Source organism: Hemitrygon akajei, chromosome 5 (assembly GCF_048418815.1).
Source record: "Hemitrygon akajei chromosome 5, sHemAka1.3, whole genome shotgun sequence".
Taxonomy (NCBI): domain Eukaryota; kingdom Metazoa; phylum Chordata; class Chondrichthyes; order Myliobatiformes; family Dasyatidae; genus Hemitrygon; species Hemitrygon akajei.
Window position 1 is genome coordinate 53,194,324 of NC_133128.1, and position 23,177 is coordinate 53,217,500.

General features: G+C 39.0%; 1 protein-coding gene across 2 annotated transcripts; it reads left to right on the forward strand.

The window, feature by feature from the left end:
- Window positions 1–231: 231 nt before the first annotated feature.
- tiprl (TIP41, TOR signaling pathway regulator-like (S. cerevisiae)) lies at window positions 232–16,461 on the forward strand. 2 transcript variants are annotated; one of them, XM_073045576.1, is made up of 8 exons: window positions 232–334; window positions 5,907–6,026; window positions 6,524–6,703; window positions 6,998–7,094; window positions 7,907–8,038; window positions 9,467–9,562; window positions 13,669–13,731; window positions 15,661–16,461. In XM_073045576.1, the coding sequence occupies exons 2-8, from the start codon at window positions 5,923–5,925 to the stop codon at window positions 15,835–15,837; spliced, it is 849 nt and encodes a 282-aa protein (XP_072901677.1). In that variant the 5' UTR covers window positions 232–334; window positions 5,907–5,922; the 3' UTR covers window positions 15,838–16,461. The 2 variants fall into 2 exon arrangements, with proteins under 2 accessions (XP_072901677.1, XP_072901678.1); XM_073045577.1 differs by lacking the exon at window positions 232–334 and adding an exon at window positions 879–1,323.
- Window positions 16,462–23,177: the final 6,716 nt, after the last annotated feature.

Sequence of the window (23,177 nt, forward strand, 5' to 3'; positions counted from 1 at the left end):
TGTATTCTATAGCCATCTCCTGGATTTTATCACAAACATTTTTTTCTCTTTGATTACGGTCCCAACGGACACTTTAAGCAGAAGGACCTCGGACAATTATTGAATGTTTTTCATAATTGAAATCACAAACAGGAAAAAGCCAAGAGGTAAAGTGTTTTGAATATTTTTATTAATTTTATGATGAAGTTGTCCTCTTTGTCCCGAGGGACTGTAATGTGAGAAAGCGGAACTCTCTGTCGGGAAGGGGGTGATACCGGGCTGGAATCACGTCGGACCCGGCCTCGAGAAAACACCAGAGCAACGGCGGCGCGTCGGATCTGAGCGCAAGGAGGCGGTGAGGCGAGGGGAAGGGAAAGAGGGTGACGGGCGAGGCATGAGGAGAGGAGGGGAAGGGAAGGGAAGGAAGGTGACTGGTGAGGCGAGGGGAAGCGGAGGAGGGTGACGGGTGAGGCGAGGGGAAGGGAAGGAGGGTGACGGGTGAGGCGAGGGGAAGGGAAGGAGGGTGACGGGTGAGGCGAGGGGAAGCGGAGGAGGGTGAGGGGTGAGGCGGAGGGTGACGGGTGAGGCGAGGGGAAGGGAAGGAGGGTGACGGGTGAGGCGAGGGGAAGGGAAGGAGGGTGACGGGTGAGGCGAGGGGAAGCGAAGGAGGGTGAGGGGTGAGGCGAAGGGAAGGAGGGTGACGGGTGAGGCGAGGGGAAGCGGAGGAGGGTGAGGGGTGAGGCGAAGGAAAGGGAAGGAGGGTGACGGGTGAGGCGAGGGGAAGGGAAGGGAAGGAGGGTGACGGGTGAGGCGAGGGGAAGCGGAGGAGGGTGAGGGGTGAGGCGAAGGGAAGGGAAGGAGGGTGACAGGTGAGGCCAGGGTAAGCGAAGGAAGGTGACGGGTGAGGGGGTGGTCAGGGTGTGCAAGGATCGGGGAGCAAAGGAGTCAGAAAAGGGAAGGAAATAGGAAGATGGAGGTGTGTGAAGGGGAAGGATTGGTATGATTTGGGAGTGATGGGGAAAGTGGAGAAAAAAAGATTGGGTGGTTACCAGTACATCAAAAAAAAACTGCTAGTGATAATAGGACATTGAAAAAAATACAGTAGACATAAAGAGATTGGGGTGGCATTAGAAGGGGCAAAGATTGTCCAAAGGAGACAGGGCACTTTAAAATTATTCAAGTGAATTAAACGAGTGAGTAAATAAGTTGGTAGAAGATTATGGAATTGAGTGTGTGATTTCAAATAAAACAGAGAAGTTTGTTGGGTAAAATTAGGATAGTGTGTGGTAGAGTCATATCACCAGGATAATAACATTGGTTACGAGGAGAACAGAAGATAGATTGGTAGGTGCTATTCGTATGGAGACTGAGTGATAATATTCTCAATATGGGTAAATTTGCAGCAATTGTTGGATAGTATTTGGATGATGATGAGTCCAGTAGTAGCTGGATTGGGAACGACTGTGAAGAAAGTGGATTGGAATGAACTCTGCTGGCATGGTCCCTGGATATGACATTGGACAGAGTCCAGACTGCAATATGGTTTAAATATCCCATTGATGAGGTTTTTTAAGTTTTTGTGAATATACTTACTCTGTTTGGTACCTACAAATTACAATGCTGTCACTTGGGATATTTCAATACAGAAAAGTGTTGCAAGTCCATAGCCATCAGCACCCTTATTTTCCCAATCTTTTGCTACTTGCCTACCTTGAGGGTTAGTTTACTGTGATCTGCCAGCTTGTCTTTGGAAAGTGGTAGGAAATGGAGCATATGGCAAACGTTCAAAGTAGGTTCATTATTAAAGGCCTTTCATTGATTCTATTAAGTTTCTTGGATTTACTGTGTATGCCCACAAGGAAATGAATCTCAAGGTTGTATATGGTGTTATAAGTACTTTGATAATAAATTTACTTTGATCTTTTGAACTTTGAAATACAAATGTCGCCATACTCAACCCTAAGATTCATTTTATTGTAGGAATTCACAATACATACAAAGAAACAACAATAGAATCAATGAAAAGCTGCACACAACAATATGGACAAACATCCAATGTGCAAAAGACAATAAATTGTTCAAATACAAAAAATAAAACAAACAAAATAATAATAAATAAATAATAAATATCGAGAACTTGAGATGAGTCCTTGAAAGTGTGACCATGAGTTGTGCAAACATTTCGTTGTTGGGGTAAGTGAATTTATCCCCTCTGGTTCAAGAGCCTGATCGTTAAGGGGTAATAACCATCCCTGAACCTGGTGACGTGGGTCCTGAGGCTCCTGTATCTCCTTCTTGATGGCAGCAGTGAGAAGCGAGTATGAGTGGGGGGGGGAGGTCCTTGATGGATGTTGCTTTCCTGTACTTGTTGATATGCTATGTTCAATGGTGGGGAGGACTTTACTTGTGATAGACTGGGCTGTATCCATTGCTTTTTGTAGGCTTTTACGATCAAGGGCTTTGATGTTTCTATACCAGGTTATGATGCAAACAATCAGTAGACTCTCCACTGTACATCTACAGAAGTTTGTCAAAGTTTTAGATGACATGCTGAATCTTCACAAACTTAGAAGAAAATGGAGGCACAACTGTGCTTTTTTTAGGTTGGCAGTTAGGGTCTGGATCCAGGACAGAGCTTCTGAAATGGTAATGCTGAGGAACTTGAAGTTGCTGATCCTCTCCACCTCTGACCTCCTGATGAGGACTGTCTTAGGGACCTCTGGTTTCCTCCTCCAGAAGTCAATACACAGCTCTTTGGTTTTGCTGACATTGAGTAATAAGTCGTTATAGTACTACTCAGCCAGTTTCCAATATCCTTCATTCTGCCTATGACAAGGTATCTAGTAATTTCATCAGCAAACTTGAATATGGCATTGGATCTGTGTTTAGCCACACAGTCATAGTTGTAAAGAGAGTGGAGCAGGGGGCTAAGCACACAGCCTTGTGCTGCTGATAAGAAATCGTAGAGGAGATGTTGTTGCCAATCTGAACTGACTAAGGTCAGCAAGTGAAAAATGTAGGATCCAGTTGCACAAAGGAGATAATTGTGGTTTAGGTCTTGGAGCTTATTAATTGGTTTTGAGAGATGATAATTTTGAATGCTGAGCTGTAGTCAATGAAGAGCATCATGATGTATGTATCTTCACTGTCCAGATGTTCCAGGGTTGAGTGAAGAGCCAATGAAGTGGTATCTACTGTTGACTTGTAGGCAAACTGGAGCAGATCAATGTCACTCCTCAGGCAGGAGTTGATATGTTACAATAGTGTAGTGTACGTTATATTGTAATTCTGATTTCCTCTTCCGGTTCTTACCCCTTCCCCCACTCTGATAGTGACTAGGGGTGCCAATTGTGCAGGTGGTAGCACCGGCTCCCGTTGAAGGTTGTCGGTGGGAGTTCCTTAGGAAATGGTGCTTCATAATTATTATAACCGTATCTAGTAACTTCCTCCCCCTTTCAGATCCAAAAGCATATAGTATTCCTATTTGTGCAGCAAGTTGGTCCTGGAAGTGTAGTATCTGATTTAAACACTTTGCAGGATTGCTAGTGTTACTCTTCCTTTCCTGTGTTGATTTCTGAATTGCTTTCATAGCCATCTTTACACTGTTTCCTTAATCCTTCCACTTCATCTTTTGCAGCTGCTTCCTCTTGTTTACTTTCTTCTTTAAGTAATTTCTCACACTTCAACTGAAGCTGGTTCATATGCATCGTCCATATCTCTTTGACCCTGTAAATCAGTAACACTTTCTCTACCTCCTTTAGGATCCTTTTGTGTTCTTCTAACCCCTCCTGCTCGGTTTCACCTTTATGCTGGTTTTCTAGGATTTCTGTCGTAACCTACCTCACTTGGCTTCTGCTTTTTGCTGATATCGTAGAATTTCCTGTTGTAACCCATCTCATTCAGCTTCTGCTTCATGCTGATATTCGTTTTCTGTTTCTAACCTTTGCCTTTCTGTTTTGTCATTCTGTCGTAATTCAATCAAATCCTCAGTTAAATAGCCAACTGCTACTAGTGTTTGTAATTGTTTAAGCTTCCTGCCCAACAGCTTCCCTTGGGCAATTTTCCAACGGGCATCCCCAGCAGTTTTCCCTTTGCAGCCAGGTGATTGACAGACTCCTCATATTGCGGCTGCTCCCCCAACACACATTTCTGGAGGTATCCCCCCCAATCAAAACAATTAAGTCCTTTGGATTAGCAGAATTTCCTGAATTCTTCATCCTGGATAAGTAACAGCTCATCATCCAGCCCCAGATCTCTCTGTACCTCACTCACGTGGTCCAACTCGAGTCTCCTACTGAACGAAGAGATTTATCCTTAAACCCCCAACAAGGGCACCAATTCTGTTACAAGAATCACCCCTTGTAATAATGATCAGAAAGGCATAGAGAGAATCTGAATTTACCGACAAATACCTTTATTGTCTCAACTGAAGAACGTGTGTACTTAGACAACCGATACCTGTGTGCACACAGTTTTCCTGACCTTTCATGAACAATTGAAGAACAGAAAATATAATACCAGTTAAAAAGGAGTTTCTACTGCGGACCATCTATTACTCATAGTCCCATTTTGAATCTCCATGTGTCTGTGGGGAAGCTTACATCCACAATAGTTGGTCTCCTACAGTGTACACGAACGATGAATAAATGATTTGTATTGCCGTACATAAAGAAGGTTTCGGAATTGACAGCAAGCTGCTTCAGCAACCCAATATCACAGTTGTTTACAAACTGACAGCAACTTTGAGGAGGAACCTATCAAAACTCAAAGCGCAACAAAATGTGACTGACCGAACAAATGTTATCTACAAAATCCAATGTAGTGACAGGGACAAATACTACGTCGGTCAAACAAGAAGAAAACTATCAACTAGGCTATGTGAGCATCAGCTAGCGAGCAGAAGGCACGACCCACTCTTGCTAGTATCAGCTCATGAAAACGAAGGACACCATTTCAACTGGACGACAACCAGTGTTGACTCAAGAACCAAAAAAGAGCGAAAATTTCTCGAAGTGTGGTTCTCTACAGAAGGATCCATTTACAAATACATCAACATAGATCTGATATATGAGCTCTTATGGAGAAAGGAGAAACAACAACATTAGCAATCAATGAATTGCCAGTAATTGTGGGGTCTGGACAGCAAAGCAAACACTTTCAATGGACCTCCCTCGAAGCTAGCCAATCAGAATCTTCTGCTGAACTAAAGTGCTTTGAACCAGCCGGTCGGATCAAGATGTCTAATCAATATCCATTCGGACTCTGAAGGAGTATATAATCCGGCATTCTGAGGAGACAGTACTCTCAACTGCGCACTGTTGATGGCTTCTCGATTGGAGCTGGAACATTTGCAAACATTTTGCCAAGCTTGGTGAACAAGCAAACTTCCAAATAGCCAACCTGAGCTACTAATATTCTGCAATATTTCAAATTTTACATAATAAATAGCTACTCATTTGAGAATGGTTTCAAGTTTAGCAGGTCATTACCCAAGCGCCTTGTGTCCAATCTGATTAGATTATCACAGAGCAAAAACAAGTTCAGAGTTCACAAACTGGGGAAACAAAGACAGTTAGTTTGACTGCTTCCCTGTCCTTGATTCATTCAAATCTACTAGTTCCTTTTGTCCAACAGCAGTCTGAAATTACATTTTTGGAGCTCTCGGAGTAAGTTGAAGTCTATTGCCTGATCAGCTTCTTCACTTAGCTCTCAGAAAAGAAGTTCTGCAAAACCTAATAAGTCAGATACAATTAATATTACATCAAAACTATTTTGGATTACAAGAATCTTACTGATCTCAATGTTCATTGCTGTAATCATTTAACAGATGTTTAGGTACATAATTTACTAATTGCATTATTATTTTGCATATGTGGTATAGCTGAGATAAATCAAATAGTAACTGTGATTTTTTTCTTTAATTTTAGCTGACACTTTGCCATTATGACAACGCAAAGTTTCAAAAACAGCAAACAAGAATTTAACTTTGGACCATGGAAGCTCACTGCCAACAAAAGTCATATTATGAAATCAAAGGATATTGAGAAGTAATAAATTAGAACCATCTTTCATTTTTTTAAACTGAATGTATTTATTAACTTATGGTATTTTAATATTCTGGATCAGTGTATTCAATTATTGATGAATGTAGTATGTTATTCTCCTCAATTTTCAAGAAATCTATAAACTTATCCACAATGATAAATGATCATTATCTTATATTCTTTATTTTCCATGCTTGGTGGTATGTGCTTAAATTTGAATTCAAATATAGAACAAAATTCAAAGTAAATTTATTATCAAAGTACATATATATCAACATATACTGCAGAGATTCATTATCTTGTGGACATTCACAGTAGATACAAAGTAACACAATATAATCAGTGAAAAGCAACACATGAGAAAGACCAACAACCAATGTACATACAAAAGATAACAAACTGCAAATACAAAAATGGACAAATTTGTGAGTTTGTACAGACTCTTAAACTTAAATGCATTTTATTGTTAAGCTTTTTCATAATGTAATCTGAACCAACAGGTTAGCTGAAGAAATGAAGATGCATTCCCTTCCAGAGATGTTGTTTGGTGATAATGTTTTAAGGGTTCAACATGCTGGTGGATTCGGCATTGTATTTAATGCAACAGATGCCTTGAGGACAGTGGATAATGGACATGGTACAGTTAAAGTAGCATGTGCAGAGGCTTGGCAGGAGAGCAGGTGAGCAAATAACAGTGCAAATGATGAACATTGCTTTCGGAACTAAACATGTTTTTGGCAGTATGGTGATTGTTCAGATATTTGATTAAATATATCTGGATTTACCTTTTGGAGTTTCTGATTATTTTTCAGGCATTAAAATTTGATTTTAATTATGAGGAATTTAACTAAAAATGTATCTTATGGATTTCATGATTATTCTAGTTCTCAGAAGGGATATTTTGAAATCTGATTGCTTATTAAATGATTATATTTTTGCATTATTTTAAAACTGCACAATTATTTTAATCTCAGGGCGGATTCTGAACACTCAAAGATTGTTAAACCTTATGACTGGACATTTACCACACACTATAAAGGAACATTATTTGGTGATAATTTAAAGCTGAAGGTAAGCTGTTAATTCCACTCTCCTTACTATGTCAGTGATCTTTAAGGCTTTTTTTAGAGGAGTATACTTGGCCAAATGAGCAATCGTTAAATATGTGTCATTTAATGTGATACAAAGATAATAGATACCTATTCTATGAGAAACCATCAATACTTTTTCTTTCCACAGATGTTGCATTACCTTCTATGTTTTGCCAGTATTTTCTGCTTTGAATAACTGCCTTATTCTTTGACCCTTCCTATTTCTCATCATTGTGAAGCAGAAAATTAGTTTCCTCAGGATATTCAGCACCACCATAATGGAAAGAGAATCCATTTTATATGGTACTCACTGCTACTCCATACTATAGCTATTGGAAGCTGAACTAAGTTGTTCAGTGTGTTATGTTACTTTTGATTGAGATGAGCTTTGGACTGTGCATTTAAGCTATAACATATTCTGTATTAAAATTCATCCTCAATGCCCGTTTCGTCTGAGCCAACCTTTAAATGAACTTTTTAGTCCAAGTCTCTTGAATCTACTCTCTCTACCTTTTAGCTGCCAAGTCCCCAAACTCTGTTACCAATTCCCCGCCACCTTCTTCTGTCCAACAAATCTATCTTTTTGAACACACTATTGACCATTTTTCCTACTTTTTTCCTATTGACTACTTTTTCCTTATTGTGTGGTGTCACATTTTGCTGAATTATTTCATCCTTTTGAGAAGCAACTTAAGATGTATTGTAAGTTAAAGCTGCTACATAAATGTAACCAGTTAAACAATCAATTGTCATTCTTCTTTTGGATGAATTGTATATATTCATCTCTTGTAGGTCACTCCCACAACTGAACGCATTGATTTGGAGAAGTTGAAAACAAGAGAGCAAATCATGTATTTTGAAGAAGTTCTGTTGTTTGAAGATGAACTTCATGATCATGGTGTTTCCATGCTGAGCGTAAAAGTGGTAAGATGTATCATATGTCAGTTTCCTCTTGAGGAAAAATAGTACCCATCCCTTATTGCAAAGCAAGCTAAAATAGAATTATTATTCAGCTAAGAGCATCAGAACAATGAAAACTATTTATTAACTAATAATCCACTAAGCAAATGTTGAAAATGCACTATGATAATTTTGTGATGCTTTATTGGTAGAAATTATTTATATCATGTCCATAAACCATATGGAGTTGGTGTTAACTTGCCTGAGGTGTTTTAATAATATGTCCTTCAGTGTGACTTAGTTATTGCAGCCCAGGCCTTTTATTTTGATACTAGAAATCTGAGGTCCAAAGGGACTTGGGAGTTTTGTGCAGGGTTCCTTAAAGGTTAATTTTTACAGGATGAGTCAGTGGTGAGGAAGGAAAATACATTGTTAGCTTTCATTTCAAGAGGACTAGGATATAAAGCACTGGAAAGGCCTCATGGAGAATTGTGAGCAGTTTTGGAACCCTTATCTAAGAAAACTGTTGACATTGGAGAGGATCCAAAGGATGTTCACAAAAATGAACATTCAAGCCTGGGATTGAAAGGCTTGTCCTATGAAGAGTGTTTGATGGCTTTGGGCCTATACTCACTGGAATTCAGATGCTTCAATGAGGGCACCACTCATTCTATCAAATTTTGAAAGGGAGATAGGGAAAGGGTGTTTCCTATAGTGGGGAAGTCTTACGACCTGAGGACACAATCTCAGAATAGAGGGGCATCCTTTTAGAATGGAGATGAAGAGGAATTTCTTTAGCCAGAGAGTGGTGAATCTGTGGAATTCATTGCCACAGGTGGCTGTGGAGGCTGTCGTTGGGTATATTTAAGGCGGAGGTTGTTAGATTTTTGATTAGTCAAGGCATGAAAGGATACGGGGAGAAGGCAGGAGATTGGGGCTGAGAGGTATAATGGATCCACCATGATGAAATGGTGGAGCAGACTTGATCGGCTGAATACCCTAATTCTGTTCCTGTATCTTATGGTCTACATTCTAATCCTTATGCTCTTCAAAAACTTCTGACGTAAGTTTCTGTGTATGGTGTTTTCCCAATTTATGGTTAAGATGTCTTTTTTTTTGTTGAAATTTTAAATCTTGGTGAATTTAAGTTAAAAGTTTTGTTTACAAAAAGGACAGTACTTTCAAGAAAATAGGAAGACAAGATTGTTCAGCCGGCTATTCTGCAGTTTAAAAAATTGCTAAGGTTCACCTGTGTTCATTTGTTTAAAGGGAGTCATTCTTTGTTTGAAATTATATTTTGTTGCGATACACTAATTTCTTTGTCAGAATTTTCTATTAAACTATAACTCAGATATATAAAAGAAATATGGAATTGTTGACTAAGTTCTTGTGGCATAGGAAATTGAGATTGATGTGTGTAGTATGATTAATTATTTCACTTTCCTCTTCCAGAGAGTGATGCCATCTAGTTTCTTTGTTCTGTTGAGATTTTTCTTGAGAGTTGATGGTGTACTCATTCGAACAAGTGACACAAGAGTTTATCATGAGGTAAGAATGGATAAGTAAAAGAGATTCCACAGCTGAAAATCTTGTATAACACACACAAAATGCTGAAGGAACTCAGCAGATGATGCAGCATTTATGGAGGGGAATAAATGGTGGAAATTGTAGGCCAAGACCCTTCATTAGGACTAGAAAGAAAGAGGGGAGAAGCAAAACAAATTGTGAGAAGGGGAAGGAGTACAAACTGGCAGATGATAGATGAGACTAAATGAGGGGGAAGGTGGGTGAAGTAGGAAGCTGGGAAGGGATAGCTGAAAGAGGAAACTCATAGGAGAGGAGAATGGACCATGGAAGGAAGAAAGGAAAGGAGGGAACCAGAAGGAGCTGATGGATAGGTTAGGAGAAAAGAAAGGATGAGAAGGAAACCAAAATGGGGAATGGAAAAAGAGAGAAGGAGGGAGGAGAGAAATTACTGGAAGTTCAGAGAAATTGACTTCCAGTAATTCCTATAGGTTGCCGTCAGGCTGGGGACTACTGGTGTGAAGTGTTTCTTCTCTAACCTGAGTTTGGCCTAATCGTGGCAGTTAAGGAGTTCACGGACAGACGTGTCAGAATGGGAAGTCAAATTGAAATGAGTAGCCTCCAGAAGATTTTGCCTTTTGTGGTGGACAGTGCAAAAAGGTGCTCAACAGAAGTGATCATTCTATCTTTGTTTGGTGTCTCCGATGTAGAGGAGAGAATGGATAAACAGATTTGTTTTATTCTTCATTTTTAGTAGGATAATATTAAAGTTAAGCAATTCATCAATTTCTGATTAGTTAGCTTAATGCATTCAATCTGCAATTTTAAACTTGTGATATGTAAACCTGTCACTCCTTAATTATCCTATGTACTTTTGGTTTGACCATTAAACAGGATTACTGGGTAATTATGATTAGATCATCCCCAATCCAATGCTGCATGAATTCATTCCGAAGTATTGTAACTTGCTACACTTTCTCCTACTCATTACAGAATGTTTGGCTATTTTCAGGTTTGGATTAGATAGTTCATAATTTGTTTAGTACTTTTATTCTTTGATGGGTAACAGCTATGACTATGTTGTGCTCTCATCTCTGAGTTTGGTACTAAATCATGTAAGTCTGCATAAACAAAGGAAAGTTACGCTTTTTGAAGTGCTACCTACAAGGCCTCCAATTGGATGCAAAAAAAGATCCCAGGGTATTATTTTGAAGAAGATCAGGGAGGTTATCTGAGTGTCTCAACCATTCCGAAATCAGATTAACTGGTTGTTTTCGCATTAGTGTTCGTGGGAACTTGCAATGTACAAGCCCCATTTCCAGAAAAGTTGGGATATTTTCCAAAATGCAATAAAAACAAAAATCTCTGATATGTTAATTCACGTGAACCTTTATTTAACTGACAAAAGTACAAAGAAAAGATTTTCAATAGTTTTACTGACCAACTTAATTGTATTTTGTAAATATACACAAATTTAGAATTTGATGGCTGTAACACACTCAACAAAAATTGGTACAGAGGCATGTTTACCACTGTGTTACATCACCTTTCCTTTTATTAACACTTTTTAATCGTTTTGGAACTGAGGATACTAATTGTAGAAGATTTGCAATTGGAAATTTTGTGCATTCTTGTTTGATATAAGACTTCAGCTGCTCAACAGTCGGTGGTCTCCGTTGTCTGATTCTCCTCTTCATGATGCGCCATACGTGTTCAATAGGAGATAGGTCTGGACTGGCAGCAGGCCAATCAAGCACACGCACTCTGTGTCTACAAAGCCACGCTGCTGTAGCCCTTGCAGAATGTGGTCTGGCATTGTCCTGCTGAAATAAGCATGGACATCCCGGGAAGAGACGTCACCTTGATGGCAACATATGTCTCTCTAAAATCCTAATATATGCCTCAGAGTCAATGGTACCTTCACATACACGCAACTCACCCATGCCGTGGGCACTGATGCACCCCCATACCATCACAGATGCTGGCGTTTGCACCTTTCGCTGATAACAATCAGGATGGTCGTTTTCATCTTTGGCACGGAGAACTGGATGTCCGTTTTTTCCGAAAACTAGCTGAAATGTGGACTCATCTGACCACAGCACACGGTTCCACAGTCTTTCGGTCCATCTGAGATGAGCTCGGGCCCAGAGAACTCGCCGGTGTTTCTGCATAGAGTTGATGTATGGCTTCCTCCTTGCGTAATACAGTTTCAAGTTGCATTTCTGGATGCAGTGACGGACTGTGTTAACTGACAATGGTTTTCCAAAGTACTCCCAAGCCCAGGTGGCTATAGTTGTCACAGTAGCACGACGGTTTCTTAGGCAGTGTCGCCTGAGGGCTCGAAGATCACACGCATTTAACAGTGGTTTCCGACCTTGCCCTTTATGCACTGAGATGTCTCTGAATTCTCTGACTCTTTTCACAATATTATGTACTGTAGATGTTGAAAGACCTAAATTCTCTGCCATCTTGCATTGGGAAATGTTCCTTTTGAACTGACTAACAATTCTCTCACGAATTTTGGCACAATGGGGTGAGCCACGACCCATCCTTGCTTGCAAAGACTGAGCCTTTGATGGACGCTACTTTTATACCCAGTCATGATACCTCACTTGCTACCAATTAGCCTGCTTAATGTGGAGTCTTCCAAACCGGTGTTAGTTGAATATTCTGTGCACTTTTCAATCTTATTTTAACTCTGTCCCAACTTTTGTTGAGTGTGTTGCAGCCATCAAATTCTAAATTTGTGTATATTTAAAAAATACAATTAAGTTGGTCAGTAAAACTATTGAAAATCTTTTCTTTGTACTTTTGTCAGTTAAATAAAGGTTCATGTGAGTTAACATATCACAGATTTTTGTTTTGATTGCATTTTGGAAAATCTCCCAACTTTTCTGGAAATGGGGTTTATATATAAAATAACTATTTTATGCATTAGAGTATGGCTATAATTAAAAACAGTATTCTATTTAAATCCGTAATAGTCTAGTTTTGGAGCTGAATTTATCTTCCTCTATCACGTAATCAATTTGGGTTATAATTTTATATTATCTTCCACCCTGGTATATCTTACCAAGGGTGAGATTGATCTTTTGCAAGAGGTGCATGCTGTGTTTGGCAGTTTTTATTACATGGTTTTAGAAGTCTTCTATTTTAATTTTTTAGACGTGACTTTTTAAGATACCATTTTTTGTATTGCTCTTTAGTGTTCTTAATCTTGAATCCTCTATTGGGTGTCTTAATCCCTGGTTGAAGTACTGAGAAATGTGTGAGATCATTTGAAAAAAATTGAAATAATTGAATAATGTAGGTTTGATCAGTATAAATAAATTAGAGAGGGTTTTATAATTTTCATTTATTGTTGTCTCAAGATTTTCAAAATGTAATTTGTATTACTAAGGGAAAATTTAAGTATTGCAGTTTTAAAAATTCCAATATATTTCTGTTCATTGTCGAACATAATAGTGTTTCAGATGCTGATCATCTAAAAGCTGAAAATTTTGTAAATACTCATTCCACATAAAGAAAGGAAAAATCAGAATCAGGTTTATTATCACTGGCATGTGTCATGAAATTTGTTAACTTAGCAGCAGCAGTCCAATGCAATACATGAATATAGAAGAATTAAAAATAAAATAATAAGTAAATCAATTACAGTATACGTACGTTGAATAAATTAAAAATCATGCAAAAAAAGGAATAATCTATATTAAAGAAGTGAGGTTAGGTTTAATGGTTCATTGTCCATTTAGGATTTGGATGGCAGAGGGGAAGAAGCTGTTCCTGAATCGCTGAGTGTTTGCCTTTATGCTTCTGTACCTCCTACATGATGTTGTTGTTCCTGACATTATATTTTTAAAAGAAGTCATAACTCCCATGCATTGTATCTCAGTTTTAATAGGAATTATTAATTTCTCTTTGTTCTTTAAAATCTAAGTTCTTAAAGAACAAAGAGAAATTAAATGTTGGTGTATTTTGCTGTTTCATAAGAAACCAGCCTCTATGTTGTATATTTAGAGAGAAGTCCAAAATATAATGTAAAGTTTTTTAAAAAGGTAAATTACTATAAAACGTACTTGCATTACTTAAATAAAGAATATTAGTTATTTAAACAGATTTTTCTTCCTTAGGCTGACAAAAACTACCTTCTTTCTGAGTACAGTACCCGGGAAAGTTATATATCAGCTCTTCAGGTACCTTCTTTAATAGTTGTGATTTGAAATGATAAAACCTGTGAATTAATAGATATTTGGCAGTGCATCACTAAATTACAAAATACTTTTCATCTTCTGTTTTGATTATTCTGAAATGTAGGTCGGAATTGTTGATATCTTCAAAGTGAGTGTACGCTTATTATCAAAGTGTGTATAATTATACAGCCTTGACATTCATCTCCTAATAGGCAGCCATAAAGCAAAGAAACCCAAGCGAACCCTTTTTTTAAAAAACATGTCAAACACTCAATGTGCAGAGTATGGAGGAAGAAAAAACACGTCATGCAAACAATAAACGTAAGCAAGTAGTGTACTGAACTGAAATCCACAAAAAGAGTCACTCCACAGACCCTTTGTTCAGCACAGAACTGAGCAGCGAGCTGAACCAGCCTGTCCCTCACCTCAGCCCTGACCTTTTCAATGTGGCCTGGCGCCTAAATCAACGTCCAAACATTGGGTTCGGTTGCTTCAATGCACTCTGGGGCCTGAACCCCACCACCTCAATTTAACCTTTCTAATTTGGCCTGCCACCTCGATTTGGCTTGATGCTTAAATCAATTGAACCTTGGCTCTTCCTCACTCAGCAAGGGGCCCACTGCCTCATCTTGGTACTGCCACATCAAATTGCCTCCATCCAAAGGGAAGTTACAGGCTATTGTTTGTGATGATCATTTACCAGAAAAATTGTGATTAACCAAGTATTTAGTTGTTTTCTTTGTTTCATTGGCCACCAACAAGAAGTCGCTGAAGTTCACCAATGACATCTTAAACCAGAATTTTCAAAAGCTGTCTTAGAAATAACTGAATTCATTTTTACTGAGTAGATGAATTGCAAATACCTTTCACTTGTTAACAGGAAGATCCAACATTCATATTTGGTATGTTAGTCCTTAGCTCTTTGTAGTTAAGAACTAAGGAATTGAGTTGTGCTGCAACCATACAGAGTACTGGTCAGGTGGCATCTGGAGTACTAGTACAGTTTGGTCTCCTTACATGAATAGATCTAGTCTGGAGATGAGGTAATGCTTTTCCCAGAGAGTAGTGAATCTGTTGAATTCTTTACCAGTGAAACAGTAGAGGCTACCTCATTAAATATACTTAAGACAGTTGCATATATTTTTGCATAGTAGAAGAATGAATCAATCCAGAAAACTGTGTTTATGTAATTTCAAGCTTTTTTTATTTTGTCATTCAACCATACACATGAATACAGTCAAATGAAACAGCATTCTTCTGCGGCCAAGATGCAAATCACTGTATTGTCACTAGCGTAGTGGTTAGCACAACGCTGTTACAGATTGGAATGTTCAGGAGTTTGGAGTTCAATTCAGCCCCATCTCTAAGGAGTCTGCATGTCCTCCCTGTGAAATGCATGGGTTTTCCCTAGGTTCACCTAGGTTTACACCCACATTCCAAAGACATGCCAGCTGGTTAATTGGTCACAGTAAATTGTCCCACGTAGGGGAGGATTAGTTGGGTTTGCCGGGGATTGCTGGGGTGGCATGTCTTGAAGGGCTGGAAGGGCCTACTCCGTGCCATATTGCTAAATAAATAACTGAATCAATTGAAGGTTATGGGCGAAAGATGTGTAGATGGAGCTGAGTCAATGGGCAGTTCAGCCATGATGTTACTGAATGGCTGAGCAGGCTCAATGGGCCAGGTGGCCGACTCCTGCTCCTGTTTCATGTGCCCCCATATATTGCAGTCCGTGCAGTAATAACACAAGAATGCTTAGTTTGCCATTTGTATGGAAATCAATTTTGTAATTTATGTAGATGTATTAATTCATTTTGTCTGAACTGAACAAATGAATATATTATGTATTCGTATGTTAGCATCTTGGATGGGGCTGGTGGGACATTGTATAGATTGCTCTCCAGACATAAACAATATGCTTTTTGTTTTCAGAATGTTCCACAATATCTTTTCACTGATCCAAATGAGATCTCGCAGTATTTACCTCTAAAACAACTGATCTGCGAGAAATTGGAATTTCCCGAAGGTGTGGACAACAATACCGTATTTGGAAATACACAGATCTGTGCTAATTCTGATGCAGCTGACAGAGAATCAAAACAAACGTGATATTCTGCTATGGGAAGCCGAAGAAGTTTTTAATTGATAGACCAGTATAATCCTTAAGTAACTGTCAATATACTGAAAAACTACTGCAGTAAATTATGTCTTGTAAAAAGCAGCAGGTAACGATTTAACAGTTGTAAAACAGAATTTATCGAAGGCAGAATTTATTAACTGGGTTGATTGGCAATTCAGGCTTGTTACAGTTGGAGCCAAAGTACAACCAGCAGTGCAGCTTTTGTCTGATTTTGATGTGCTGCCTTACTGTTGCTTCTAATTTGCCAGTGAAACCTTGAATAAATTTGAACTCTGAAAGGATGAATGAAATTTATAACTGGTCATTGTAATTAAGGAGAAAGTTTGTAGATATACAAAAGATAGACTTAAGCTGCACCATTGTGTTTTGATAACACTGGAATATGCGGAGTGCTGTGCCACAACATTTGTTCTTGTCTTGCACTCAGATTGTAGTAAGTTACAGTATTTGCCCATACAAATCAACATAACGGAGTCATTTGCAGCAAGTTACATTTGTGCAGTTTTGTAATGATAACTAGTCATTATAAACCAATAATGGATCTCTCTAAAACTGTGTAAACTGTAATTTAAATAAAGATTGATTTCTAAGTACCGGTAGTTCATTCTTAAAGTGACCTGAAATTTTTTAACTTGAAAACATGACTAATTGTGCAGATTTTTTTTGCATGAGCCCAATTAATATTTATGGAAGTAAACCACCAGTTCATCCCAGCATTTCGGGTGCATTGGGTTAACGAAAGGTAATACAATATAGAAAAAAAACTGTGGATAATTACATATTAGGCCATTTGGCCCATGAACTCTGCAAAAATAAAAGTTAATTCAATTTTCCAGATCGTGATCCATTTACTCGTTGCTCAACTTCATGAATATTGTAAATATTTCTACCATGCTTTAAAGCAATCAGATGAATTGTAAAAAAATGCATTGTAATTTAGAACTTGTGTAAAGTTTATGTAATTTCTGAGGAAATAAAATGATTACATTTTACTGAGGGAGATTATTAAAAACAACACAAAAATACATAACCATTGTCCCAATTAGAAAATAAGTTTAGTCACACAGTTAGCTTTATAGGAAAAACAATATTACTAGATTGGTTTTGGGGATGTGGGAATTATAGAATAAATTTAAGAAAAATTTGTTAAGGATGAGTGATTCTCCTTACCAGGAGAAATCTGATGTTGATATTTTAAATTTGAGGTCTTTTGTAGACATTCCTTAAAGTTCTTGGAGAGGACTTTTGCAAATGAAGGTAAAGCAATTTTTCTTGAATTATACCAATCTAACTAAACCCATCCATCTGCAAGTGGACTATATCCCTCTAGTCACTGTTGACTGATCACAGGTCTGTTTACAGGCCTCTTAAATGTTATTACATCTGCTTATAACACCTCACATAACACTGTTCCAGGCTCCTACCACTCTGCAATAAGAACTTACCATAAGACCATGAAGCATAGGAGTATTGGCCCATTGAGTCTGCTCCTCATTTCCATCATGGCTGATTCATTATTCCTCTCAACCCCATTCTCCTGCCTTCTCTCTGTAACCTTTGACACCCTGACTAATCGAGCATATCAACCTCTGCTTTAAATATACTCTGGCCTCCACAGCCGTTTAAACGTGAAAAGATGCAGTCCCAACACTGACCGCAGTGGAATACCACTAGTCACTGGCAGCCAACCTGAAAAGGCCCCCTTTATTCCCACTCTTTGCCTCCTGCCAGTCAGCCAATTTTCTATCCATGCTAGTATCTTTCTTGTAATACCATGGGTTCTTGTTAAGCAGCCTCATGTGCAGCACCTTGTCAAAGGCTTTCTGAAAATCCAGATAAACAATATGCAGTGACTCCCCTTTGTCTATCCTACCTGTTATTTCCTCAAAGAATTCCAACAGATTTGTCAGGCAACATTTTCCCTTAAGGAAACCATACTGACTTTGGCCTTTTGTCATGTGCCTCCAAGTAACCTGAAACTTCATCCTTAATAATGGACTCCCAACATCTTCCTGACCACTGAAGTCAGCTAGCTGGCCTATAATTTATTTCTACTGCCTTCCTTCCTCCTTAAAGAGTGGAGTGACATTTACAATTTTCTGGTCTTCTGGAACCATTCCAAATTTTCATGATTCTTGAAACGTTGTCTCCACAGTTTCTTCAGCTACCTCTTTCAAAACCTCGGGGTCCTAATCCAGGTGGTTTATCTACCTTCAAACCTTTCAGCTTCCCAAACGTCATCTCCTTAGTAATAGTTATAGCACTCATTTCTGCCTCTTATTTCAGCACTTTCACTTAACAACTAGTCCTTGATTTTGCTTGAATTAATGTCTGCTGTATTCACATAACTCTAGAATACTCCCTAACATACCTTCTTCTTGGGCCCTCAAGAGAAATCTGTGCCAGGAAGGCCAAACTTGGAGGATCTGGTTTGGTCAGCGACAATGCACTTTACTTTGGATCTCTTTCCCAATTAATATTAGTCTTCTATTTATTTACACTATCTGTCATCCCTAATTGGCTATCTACAAGAATAAGTAGAGATGGCAATAAAATGTTCCACAAATTTGATCACATTCTTTTCTTAGACACATTTGTTCTTTCTTTTTCAGTCAGTCTTTAAAATGCAGCTTTGTCATTTGTGTGCTTGTAGCCTCCTTCCATGCTGGCTCATTACACTTTAATCACATCCTTATCTTTGCCCCGTTTATCTCTATTAACTGAAACTATCAACCATAGTTACAGTAGTTACTGTGTGGGTAGCAGGCACCACCAAGGTAGCTTTGTTTTAGCTTCACGAGCAACAGTTCACATTCCATGACAGAAAATTATCAGTATCTGACAACCAGCCTCTCAGTCCCTTTGATTGATCTAAAGGAGCGTTTGGAATGGTCTCTTTAGAATAGCAGCAAGGATCTCATCCCAGTAGCACCCACACCTGGACTATCTTTTGATTGCTGGCTCAAACATCGAAAGGACCCAGCTTATTTGTGTTCACTCCCCATTAGGCTGGGGTGGCTTCAGATGCTGCATCCAATTTGTTCTCTTTCTTGATCTGCCTTGCCACCAAAGTTGTGGAAATTGATGCCTCTGCCATAACTCCGATCCCTTCCCAATTATTTTCACAATATCTTTCGATTCGGATCTATATAACTAATCTACCTCCCAGAAACAGCTTTCATTACAAAGTACCATTACTGTTATTCTTTAACACTTTATTCATGGTTTGCTGGCATGTTCTCTGTGTCTTCTGCATTCACATTCTCACTCCCTTTTCATTCACAGGTCTTCTTCAATCAGGAGGTTGATGGCCATTATTTAATTTTCTGTAGTGATGTTTTTAGGGGCTGTCTCACTTGGTCTGCCTTCTCCCTCTGGCTCTTTATGTTTAGCAATAACAAACACTATATTTTACCAGACACATGCTGGATTTCAAACACATTCTACATTTGCATTCTTGGAGATGAGAATGACCTGAGTTCTAGCATTTTATGAGACACACTCTATGACAATGTCTCAACTTCGTGAAGTTATTTCCCAAAGAATTAAAACTCAAACTGCATTAAGTTTATTTGTTCATTGTAAATTATCCCATGATTAGGCTAGGGTTAAATCGGGGTGGGGGGGGGGGGGTAGCTGGGTAGTGTTATGTGACCACGGTTTTGTTTACTGTGGGTGTCACTTTAAAATGCCTGGATGAGGAGGACTAGGGCATCAGTATAACAAGCTGCAACAGACTGCTGGGACTTTTCAGAGAAGAAAGAGAGAGAGAGAGTGGAAGTTTTTGGACTGCAAGCTGCTGGCAGTAGCTTTTTGCAACAATGGGTAAAGTTTGATACTTTCCCATGCCCAAAGGATTGGGTTGATTAATGGCACACAGTGCACATTGGATGTATGACTGTCACTTCGTATGGTTCATACGTGGATTTTATTGGAGTATTCTGTGGCGACCACTTGTGTTAACCTTTACATGGTTTTGGGTATGTTATGTGGTAACCACTTATGCTAAGGAATATTCCATAACTGTCACCTTTATGATATTTCTACGTGGATTTCAGGACCACTCGACGGATAAGATCTTCGGCGACTGTTACTCTGCTTCCCCAGCCTGGAACCTGTGGAATTCTTCATGATTGCCTCCTCTCTACATTTTAATGTGGATTTACAAGTCTCTTCCCCCCCACTTATTCCGTGGATTACTGGACCTTTCTCATTTGCCATCTTAAGACTTTAAGAACTATTCCTAAGCTTGACAGTTTGGGAGCCACACACACATATAACACTGTTAACTTCTATTTGTTTTCACTTAATTTTCTATATTTTGATTAGATACTAATAAATATAGTGGTTTAACATTAAAACCAGTCTTAATTTGTGACCTATTGCTGCTGGTTCGTAACAGCAGTGTGACTGGAAGGCCCTCTTCTGTGCTGTATCTCAACAAATAAATTTTGATATTATGGAACATTCTTGTTAAGAAAAATGAAGATTCAGTTCACTCCCCAAGTGTTAAATCTCCCTCCAAAAGCATAAATTTCAAATTTTCAATCCAAGTACACTGCACACACATCACCAGTTTCCTAAAATGCCCATTTCTTTCTAGAATGTGAGAATCTCATATCTGCAATAGAGACACACACATTTCATTTTTATCACCTTAACCTTACCAGTCCATGTCTATCCAAATACTTACACATATGGTCCCTTAGAATTCCTTTCAATAACTTCCCCATAAATGAAGGCAGGCTCACCAGCCTATTGTTTTCTGGTTTATATTTAGAGCCTCTGTTTTAACATTGAAACAACATCAGCTGCCTCCAATCCTCTGGTACCTCTCCTGTCACTGAGGATGATTTAAATATCTCTGCTGGGACCCCAGCAATTTCTGCACTTGCCTCCCATAGGGTCTGAGGAAAAACCTTGTCAGACCCTGGGAATTTATCCACCCTGATTTGCCTCAGGGTAGCAAACACCTCCTCCGCTGTAACAGGATTCATGAAGTTGATGCTGTTTTGCCTCACTCTGGAGATTCTGTGTCCATTTCCTAAGAATTCATTTAAAATCTCTCCATCTGTTTTGGCTCAACACATGGATTACCATTTTGGTCTTCCAGAGGACCAATTTTGTCCCTTGCAATCCTTTTGCTCTTAACATATCTGTAGAATCCCCTAGGATTCATGTCTTCTTATAGCTTTCCTGATTTCTTAAGTGTTATCTTGCATTTCTTGTACTCCATAAGCACCTAATCTGTTCCGACTTGCTTACACCTGCTATGCAGCTCTTTTTTTTCTTAGCCAGTGCCTCAATATCTCTTGAAAACAAAGGTTCACTACACTTATCTTTAATTCTGACAGGCACATACATGCTTTGAAATCAAAATTTTGTTTTTGAAGGCCTTCCACTTACCAAGTACACCTTTGCCAAAAAATGGCCTCTCCCAATTGACACTTGCCAGATCATTTATGATCCCATCCAAATTGGCCTTTCTCCAACTTATAGTATCAACATGCAAACCAAAACTATCTTTTTTGTATATTTACATTGAAACTAATGGCATTGTGGTCACTGTATGCAAAGTGTTCCCCTACACAAACTTCTGTCACCTGCCCTGTCTCATTCCCTAACAGCAGATCTAGTATTGCATGCTCTCTCGCTGGGACTTCTACGAACTGATAAAGGAAACTTCCCTGAACACATATGACAAACTCTATCCCATTTAGTCTTTTACAGTTTGGGATTCCCAGTCATCATGTGGAAAGTTAAAGTCACCTAATGTAACAACCTTATGTTTCTTGCAACAGTTTGTGATCTCTTTACAAATTTGTTCTCTAAATCCCAGGACTGTTGGGTGGTCCGTATTATAGCCCTATTAACGTTTCTTATTTTTCAGTTTCACGCAAAAAGTTCCACTAGTCAAGTTCTCCAGTCCATCTTGACAGAACACTACCATGACATTTACCCTGACTAGCAATGCCACCCTTTTCCTTTAATCCCTCCCGCTCTGTCACGTCTAAAACAACGGAGCCCAGGAATACTGAGCTGCCAGTCCTGCCCCTCCTGCAACCAAGTCTCACTAATGGCTACAATGTCATAATTCCAGGTGTTGATCCGTACCTTGAACTCATTTAACTTTCCTACGATACTTCTTGCATTGAAATATACGCAGCTGAGGTCACTAGTTGCACAATGCTCAACCTTTGCGGCTGTAACGAAACCCAATTTCCCTTGGGATCAATAAAATATGTCTGTCTGTCTTTTGATTCCTAACTTTGTCTGAGGTCTTACCAGTATCTGCCTCCACAACCTCTCCACTAACTGTTCTGGCACTCTGGTTCCCATCCCCCTGCAACTGTAGTTTAAACCCAACCGTGCAGTATTAAAAACCTTCCTGCTAGGACAGAGGTGTCGAACTCAATTGCACATGGGGCCAAAACTCAAAGCACACTTTAGGTCGTGGGCCGAACAGGATAAACATTTATTGAACACACTAAAACTAAACATTTTTTGAACATAAATATGAATAAAAACAGACAGGAATATTATTCCAGAAAAAATAAACTAAAACTTTAAATAACTTAAATATTTTGCTCTCCATAAAAATATCTCCTGTCAGTATTGTACAAGTTAGAAATATGAGCATGCTGCAAAAAAACCCCTGAAAATATAAATAAAATTTGTGCTTTTCAGCAAAAGTTAAAACAGCAACAAATCAAAACACTCAGTTTTCTTTGCTCTTATGCCGTTTTGTCAGAGCTGGATGCTTGGCATCTTTTCTTGGCAATAAGTTCGTTTAGGTTTGGTGTAAGGTTCTGTGTTGTGGAGATTCTCAGGATGGACTGCAGGTGTTCATCAGTGAGACGACTCCTGTGTGATGTTTTGTTAATCTTCATCACTGAGAAAAGCTTCTCACACAGACATGTGCTACCAAACATGCACAAGGTTCGAGCCGCATGTAGACGGAGCTGAGGCATTGCTTCAGGAATGGAGCGAATAAACTGTACGGGCCCTGCAGTGTCGTACTTTGCCTTTAGTGTCCCATTACACTGCAGCTCTATCAGCTCCATCTGAATCTGTACAGGTGCAGTTTCCACGTCGACGGCAAATGGGTTGCGAAGCGGCTCGAAATTAATTTTTTGTGCTTCAAAGTCACCAAAACGCCGTGCGAACTCAGTGCGAAGAATAGCGTTGTATACAGCAACAGACGCTTGTTCCCGGGTAGCCTATCGGCAGCTGTTGCGCTGCATTATGGGATCTGTAGTTTGTGTGTTATCAGCGCTTCATATCGCCGGGCCATTAATAATTAAAATAA